The following is an 8,594-nucleotide window of genomic DNA, read 5'->3' as shown; positions in this document are numbered from 1 at the left end:
TTATAGCTTTGAAATCCTCGTTTATTTGGCGATGTGCGTGATAGAAAAATCATTCATGTCGAGGTTCAAATGGGCAGGATGACGAAGATTCACGGTGTCCCAAGTGCATATTTCCTCAAGTATTGTATTCCAAGGTATATAATAGAGTTATCCACGCAGGTTGAACTATGCTGCACGCCAAGATGCTTGTTTTAATATCGTACTGCTTTATCCCTTCAAGCAGCCAAAAGCAATTTCCGATAAATCTGACCCTGTTGGTGAGCGGATAGAGGTGTAGTGTAATTTTCTGGTGCGTTAATGGCAATATGGGGGTGCAAAGCGAATGCTGTTCGTCATAAAAGTTTATCGTAAAGGCTTCCACGAAGACACTATTGATGTTTTACTTCAGTTTTGTGGAAAACACGACAGAGCCTGACTGAACGCGCAGGGAGCTTCCAGCTGGTTTAAATCACTTTATATTTGCAAGTGAGCTTAATTTCTGAAAGCAGATTTGTATGGTTCCGGAAAAAGTGTAAAATATCATGTTGTTAAATATGAAAATGTAAAGGCAATTTATGAATAAAGACACCACTTGAATGGGATCAGTTCCGGTCTTTCATGCGCAAAAGTCCACGACACCTGGCAACAAACCCAGTTTTTGTCCTCACGGAAAAACATCTGCATTTTCCAGAGTTCACAGCAAAATAAAAGTGCAAATGGCAGCTTCAGCATTTACTTATTAATCAGGTGTATTATTTATTCTGCATCCGTATATTGCACAGCAGCAAGCCACTGGCTTTAAAGTCAGGAGAGCTGCTGTGAAATCTAACCGTAAATTGTTAATTAATAGTAGCTCAATTTTACACTCGATACGGAAGTCCTTAAAAAAGGACGGGGGCCAAACAGTGTCAAATATTTTTCCATGTGTTCATTTTAGAAACAGGCCCACGCACAACAAACAAGGAAGAACATTGTCTAGAATTAAAAATAGTTTTTGCGCCTTGACGAGCCACTTTTTTGGACAGACAATAATCGGCCTTTCACGTTGGAGAATGGGAGGATAGAGGGAAAAGAGAAATGAGAAGGCTGTTGTTGGCATAGCTCTATCAAGGAAGAAGGACTCCCTGTTATGTGTGAATGGGGCTTTTTTTTGACCAGAATAGATATAGCACGAATTTTTAATTCGTTTTTCTTTGAGAGACAACAATGCTTTATTTGAAAGCTTGATACAATTTGGGGCTTGTAAGAGATCCTTTTCTCCTTTTCCGAGCCCAGCTGCCCATATGGGACACAACGTGTGCAGCAAGGATCACAATGGCACCAAGTGACAGGCAGGACAAAAAGCCCAAGGATACATCTCCCTGACTCTGAACAGCACCAAGAAACTCTGTCTATCTACACTGTCTGCATCTCCACTCCTGCTGCTCGTTAGCATGCACGCCTCTAACATCCACAGAAATCAGGCCTGGGCTTTTTTTTGTTTTTTTTTTGTTTTTTTGTTTTTTTATTGCCTCGTGCACTTGCGTTGCGCAGTGATAGAGTCGCAGAGCTGCCTTCTCTGTTGGACAAAATCTGACACAAATGTCAGCATCATTCTTTCACTTATGAGTTTTTAAATTGCGTTATTGTTCCGGGACTTGTTCAGTTTGAGTTTGATTTGAAAGAAACCAGTCAGAGTTCACTAAAATCCAATCACAGACAGGCAATCATTTATCATCGACTCTTATCGGTTCTCTTTATAATTCTCATAACACGCACTGCTACTCACGTCATTTTTCTCTTCGCATGTGGCGGGTTTCTATAATAACTGCGATTATTAGCGCGGCTGCTTATTTAACACACGCACACACACGTTTCTGGAATTTTTAAGACAAAGAAATAAAAAAAAAAAAAAGTTTGATTTATTTGACCTGGAAGCTTGAAACACAAAACCTTTCTGTCAGCGACAAATTGAGTCTGTGTCATCCACAAAAGCAGTAGCCCCCTGAGACTCAATTCTGTAAATAATTAGCAAATCTGCCCAATTTAGCTGTTTGTTCGGTGATGATAGGGGCGACTCTAACATCTGCTGTGAGATTTTTTGGCCCGGGACAAACAAAATGCATAGATTTTTTTCAACTAGGTTATCATATTTACTCAAGATATTGACTGGAGTCTGATAATCCGCAGTGCGCTCTGCGGATCACTGGGGAGCCATTTGTGCTCGTTTTGGTCCCACGGTAAAGAACGCCGTGCCTAATAGCGTAAAGTATATTGTAATGCGGGCTATGATTGCCAAGATGTTATATGATCGTGTAAAAAATGTCTTTATTAGTCCCTTCAAGCCTCTGTAAGCCACGTGAATTTTAGCTGAACGCTGCCGTGATTAAACAAAGAAGGCTGGTGAGTCATTGATCCGTCCTGCTCTGTTTGCAGTTTAGCGCTTAACAAGATAACAAAACATTTATTGCATTAAACGATGTTTTTCCTCCGCAGTCTACCACTTTACAACCAAGGCCGGGGGTGGTTGGGGATGCTGACAAAAAGGAGAGCTTTTCACTCAAAAGCTTCTTATGTTGAGAAGCCCACTTATACTAAGTGAGTGGATTTTAGTCCCATTTCACAAGTGACTTTCGGCTCTTTATTAGCGAGGTGTTCGGATTGAGAAAAAATATTTTCGGGATTAAATTTGCCTGAAAGAGAAAGAACTGAAGTGCGCTGGAGATTTTTTGTCATTCCCGTGCTCACTTCCATTCTGTGCCACAATAAAGTGTTTTCATCATCGCCTTTTATCATCACGTTTACCGATGTCTTTTAAAATAAAATAGAAATTTCACAGTGGCGGCTATAAACCAAACCCCGATGTCAGAAACAACGCATTTTAATTAAATTATTATTTTTTTATTAAAAAAAAAATAAAAAAAATCGGATATTTAACCGTCGCCGCGAGGCTACAGTTTTTATTTACACGGCAGTCCCCTCATTATATTTTTTTAATTAAAAGATTCAGAAATGTAGGCTACACAACCCTCTTCATCGCCACACTCCCGCAACTCCTCTGCGTTGCAAACACCTGCCACAAAATTATTTACAAGAAATAAAAACCAAAGGGAAAAAGCTGAAAACTTGCCAGTGTTTATTCATGGCCATAAATATTTTTTTCGGTCCATAAAAGAAGCAACAAATTAAAATTTCTATAATTATAAAGTGGTTCGTACGTGCTGATAATAACACGAAGGGACAAAGAAAAAAAAGAGGAAACATCTCTACAACCAACACACAACATACTTACAAAAAAAATTCACAAGAAGAGCATTGACATTCTTAATAAAATCTATATGGGAGAGGTTTGGACCCAGTTCTCTTAACGAAAACATGTAAACACGGCGCACACATGAGCCCCGAATAAAAATGGTAGTATATATATGAGTCAAGCTGCAAAAATGAAAAGTCTTTTGTTTGTGTGTTTTATTTTTTCTTTGCTTTGTGGTGAAACTCCCTACCGCGCCTCCAAGCCAAGTCTCTATAATTTCTCTCACCAAGTCCACTGTTGCGTTTGCACCAAGTGATGTGCTGTGGGGAACTGTGGCGTGGCCGCGGCGCTGTACTGCGCGTTATACTGCATGTGTTGGAGTGACTGGGCACTATATGCCGAAAAGGGGATCCCGGCCTGAAAAGTGGCCGCCAAGTCCTGAGCTTTAAGAGTGTGACAAGGCTTTCCATCCCTGACTAAGACGGGCACGGCCACCCGCCTGGGAGAAGGGAGATGGGTCACTTCCATACCTTTCTCGGCCCGGGCTCTCTTCATCTTATACCGGTGGTTCTGGAACCAGATCTTCACTTGGGTCGGGGTGAGGCGGATCAAGCTGGCCAGGTGCTCCCTCTCCGGGGCGGACAGGTACCTCTGCTGTCTGAAGCGGCGCTCCAGCTCATAGGTCTGTGCCTTGGAAAACAACACCCTCCTTTTCCGCTTCTTGCCGGAGTCGCTCCCGCCGCTGCTGGAAGTTTCCTTGTCGTTGTCCGGCGATTCGTCGTCCGCTGAAGGCTCCGGGGACTTGGCGGAGTCCTGAGAGCTGGCGGATAGACCGTGCACTGCGGCAAGAAACGGGAGAAACACTGTCAAAATGTTATGTTGTAAAGTTCTCAGAGACATTTATCACAAACACACACGGCATATAATCTCCATGGAAAGTTTAGGATGCGCCACCATTACTGCGTAATTCGAATAATCTCGCTTTAAAGCGACATTGTGTTCAATTTCTCGGGATTTATCGACTTTTACAACATCTTTAATACAGAAGCCTAACTGAAGAATACAAGCCCAAGACCTGTGGCTAATTTCAAATATTTAGGAAGCGTGGAAAACAGGAAAACAGAACAATTCCTCAGCCCAGTTCTACACAAGCAGGGCGAATCAGTGAAGCATTAAAAGGTGCATTGTGTGCTTGTAAATCCCCACAGAATGCAGGCTTATATTTCACACCATGTTATACTCTGAGTAACTGACAGCCCCCTTGTTTTTCCACGGTGCTTAATCGATCGAATTCTTACAATGCAAAGTGCAGGAGTCTAAACACTGCGCGCATTTGTTGAGCTGCAAACGCCACAATCGAGCAGTGCACGGTGCATAAAGATTAACACTGAAAGCCACCCAAGGGCATCGCTGGGCTGGATCTGGAAGCTGCATGTCATCAGTTATGGTTTAATGTAACCGCATAGCTTGTAAAATAAGTCGTTATCATCTAGATCAGCAAGGATTCTTCTACTTACATGAATATTGAATACTGTCCGTTGTTGCAAGCCATCGTGTGTAAGGATTGTCACTACTGTCATAAAAGGGGTTCTTTAAAGGCAGATTTTGAACGTTTTCTAGAGGACTTTGCACCAAAACTCCAGTGGTTTTTGTCGTGGACGTGGTCTCCGATCCCTCCGTGTCTTCCTCCGCTCCGGTGATAGATCCTTCTTCGTCATTTGTGTCAGGAAGGTCCAAAATGTCCTTTACAGAAAAGCCCGTCTTTGTGTTGGTCAACGACATATTCTGGTGGGGGGGAATATGCAGGGAAAGTTGCTGCACCAGCTTTTCGGACAATCCGCTGTTTTGAAAGAAAACAAACAACAAAAAGCAGAAGCGATTTTTCAGGAAAACAGGACGAGTGAGTGTCGCTCTACGCTGAAGTACAGTCAAAGCAGCCACTGTGGATAACCATTGCCTAAGCAAGTAGTAGCAGCGGATTCAGTCTCTTTAAGTCCAGGAAGGATGCCAAAGTGGCTGAAGTGCTATATGTGGCTCATGGATATTGTGCTACTGCTGGGTGCTAGAGGGAAATAAGCCATTACCTTGTCCGATCAGTCCATATAAGGTTGGTCTCAACACATGAACCTGCAGTGAAAAAGCATTAAAAAACGCGAAAGGTTGGCCACGTGTGGGCGGGTCTTAGGAGTCAAGTGGATGAAGACAGTGTTTGCAGATGTGAAATTGTGGGTTTTGGGGAGATCCGAGCCTCTACCATTGGTGCTTCAGAGCATGATGAGTGGTATAACGTGTCAATTAATTACAAAGACGGGGAGGGCCTTTTTTACACCCTATTTACATACAAAGAACCTCCAAGTAGCTTTATACTCACAATACTTAAAAAGCCCGTTTTAACAAATTGCTCGCTCTGAAGCTTTTTTCCTTTTCCTTCCCTCTTATATGTATTATATATATATATATATTTTCATTCATAAAAAATATAACAATTTGGAGTTTGATGTGTTAACTTGTTCTTTTTGTTAAGAGATTGAAGCCACAAGAAAGACGGCTATTGTTTAAATATTTGGGGATAATTTATGTAAACCTTTTGTGTCAATATTTTTGCCAGAGCTTAAGGACAAGAGGCTGTGTTGAAACTGAAGCAGGACTGTGTTTGTCTGAAAACGCTAAACAACCGTTTAAGACAGCAGGCCTATCCAAATGTGACAGTGATGACGAGGGTTGTAAAATAAACAACAACAACAACAACAATAATAATAATATTAATAATAATAATAATTAAAATGATTTTTGTTCTATTTGAACCACACATTTCTGCACAGTTTACAAAGCAATGTGACTACCAACATTTAATTTTTTTTTTTTATCTTTTGCCTTTTTCCACAATAAATCTGTCCGCCTCCATCATGGCAGCGCATCCTAATATTTGTTTTTTTGCTTGTGTGGAGCCCCCTTCAAAGTGCTCAATCTCGCCTTCTTTTTTTTTTTTTTCCTGGGGAAATCCGAGAATCATTGTTGCTTACTTTATTTTCCTCCCCTTCAAGACTTTCCCTTTCGCTCTCCTCCCTCTGCCTCCTATCCAGTATGTGATGTGGGTGACAATGTTTCACGTTTTTTAGCGAGTCCTCTGCGCATCCTGGGTGGTCGGACCCGGGCAAACACAAATACAAACCGATTGCTAAGCTGCAGACAATGGGGGAAATGTAGACAAATGTCCGGCTCCTGTTGGAAGCTTTTGTCCGGTCGCAGTTTTTGCATTTATTTCAGGGGCGAAATAATAGATGATTGACGCCCCGTGCACAATGCTTTCTAACTGTTTGGAATAAATCTGAGGTTGTTCCTAGTTGTCATGGCATTCAACTGCTTTCAATGGACTATCTCTTCATTCAATTCCTGGATCCTTCCACAATATTAAGGAAAGTCCTTCATCTCAGCACACACACATACACACACGCACTCACTCACTCACTCACACACACACACACACACACACACACACACACACACACACACACACACACACACACACACACACACACACACACACACACACACACACACACACACACACACACACACACACACCGTAGTCTGTCTCCTTTTCGAAAGCCAGGACCTATTGTGTCTTTTTAGTTCCTTATAGGCTGATTCCATAGATTGCTGCAGAAAAATGCAGTTTAACTGACTTGATTTAAGCAAGCCAAGAAATTATTATTATTATTATTATTATTATCATTATTATTATTATTATATTTAGTATGACTAATTATTCTTCTTTTGCAACAATTAGCAGTAATATTAGAGACTTTTTTATTTTAAAATAAGATACAGTCTAGGTAAAAAATTTAATTCGCTCATTCTTTCTTGGAACGTCCTTTCTAAGATTTTGGGTGCATATAAAAGCGCGCCTGGTGCACAGGCCTGAGGTAAATATTTCACTAGCCTGGCAGAATTAATCACAAGTCTCTGCGTCCCACAAAGGCTCCATTGAGCTGAGCTGGCTATATGGACAAACTGGAGCTGCGCCTGAGCCTCTATAAGGGAGAGAGAGGTTACTGACCTGATCCACCAAGTAATGCTGCACAGCTAAATCCGACATGTGAAGGGACAAGCACCCCACAGAAGACACCAAGAAAGCTTTACGCACCACGGAGGAATGACCCAGGCTGCAGCCTCTATGCGCACCTCATCAGGAAACTGACTTTGGCCCATGCAACAACATTATTTCGTTGAGATTTATTCAGTGCCCTAAAAGTGTATGGAGCCAAATTATGGTATGTTTGAGCACGCAGGGTTACCATCCGTGTCATTCTGCTTTGGTTCTGCCGTGGGTGGCACAATGACACGGGGAGGGGGAGTCACAGTAGGTCTGGTGACGGTGCATGGGTGCGCACTGGGCTGCAGAATGTGGTCAGTTGCTGGGGATATACTATTTGATCAATTGAGCCGAGGGTTTCGGAAAAGGAGAGGTAAATGTGCACCGGCTAAGTGGACGTACTCCACTTGGAGAGCCTATCGCTCTGTGTTTACCTGTTTACTTTCACAGGTAGTTCAAACAGCCCGCTTGCCTTTTCACTCTGACAGCGGCCAGTATGCAGACGGTTTTTGTAGAGCGGGACGAGTTAACGGGACCAACACCGGGAAATGTTTACAGTCCAGTAAATTAGCTCAGGACGCATTCAGGCTAAATTTATGTAAAATTATTTGTAAAAAACAAAGTGTAAAAATACGCCGTGCATTTTGTCCAAGTTAGAGTTTTCTTTTCTAGCCATGATCTATTTATTGTAGTTTTTGTTGTTGTGTTTGCTTTTTGTATTCTTTTTTTTTCACGCTTTTGGTTTTTGTGTTTCTTTAAATATTAACTCGCAAAAATAAGAATCCTCTGTTTAGAGTCATAAAGTTGAAAAAAAAAAGTTAAATCCACTTAGAGACCATTGTTTCACTATCCGCAGTTAGGACTGTGTGAAATGTGTGTGTATTGGGGGTGTTAATGCGCACAGAAGATATTGTAAAGAATGGCCTCTGAGCTGTGGATGCAGCAGGATTTAAAGGACAATGCAGGGCGCAGTGCTGCTCCTTCCTATCACCTGCTTATTTGAGTCCGGTTGACATTAAATCTTTAGATCTGACACCAGAACGATACACTATTCTGACTGAGTTGTTCATTTGACTTTTGCGCGTATAGTGCGTGCACAAGACTAACCTTTTTTCTCTATGTGATCACCGATGCTGTAATTATGCTATCACCAGTTTTGCCAGTTCTTCCGTTTTAATATTATATGCTACAGAGCTGGCTGCCTAATTATTAAAGCTCATTACATTTTTTTTTCTGATCCCAGCTTTGCAATCAAAAGTATGACAGAATGGATTCATCCAAAAACAA

At 41.7% G+C, this 8,594-nt stretch overlaps 1 protein-coding gene across 3 annotated transcripts in view; it reads right to left on the bottom strand.

The window, feature by feature from the left end:
- Positions 1 to 3,081: 3,081 nt before the first annotated feature.
- The window catches only part of nkx2.2a (NK2 homeobox 2a), a 106,183-nt gene continuing 100,670 nt past the window's right edge, over positions 3,082 to 8,594 (bottom strand). For 2 of the 3 annotated variants that reach the window (XM_039603724.1, XM_039603726.1), the window contains 2 exons: positions 4,729 to 5,051; positions 3,082 to 4,050 (listed from right to left, as the gene is read on the bottom strand). In XM_039603724.1, the coding sequence (XP_039459658.1) occupies positions 3,494 to 4,050; positions 4,729 to 5,051 (880 nt within the window). In that variant the 3' untranslated portion in view covers positions 3,082 to 3,493. Of the gene's footprint in view, positions 4,051 to 4,728; positions 5,052 to 5,295; positions 5,516 to 8,594 lie in introns of those variants that run through there. The other variant, XM_039603725.1, reaches the window with a different exon arrangement.

Source organism: Oreochromis aureus, linkage group 19 (assembly GCF_013358895.1).
Source record: "Oreochromis aureus strain Israel breed Guangdong linkage group 19, ZZ_aureus, whole genome shotgun sequence".
Classification (NCBI taxonomy): Eukaryota; Metazoa; Chordata; class Actinopteri; order Cichliformes; family Cichlidae; genus Oreochromis; species Oreochromis aureus.
This window is presented reverse-complemented; position numbering and strand designations above follow the sequence as displayed.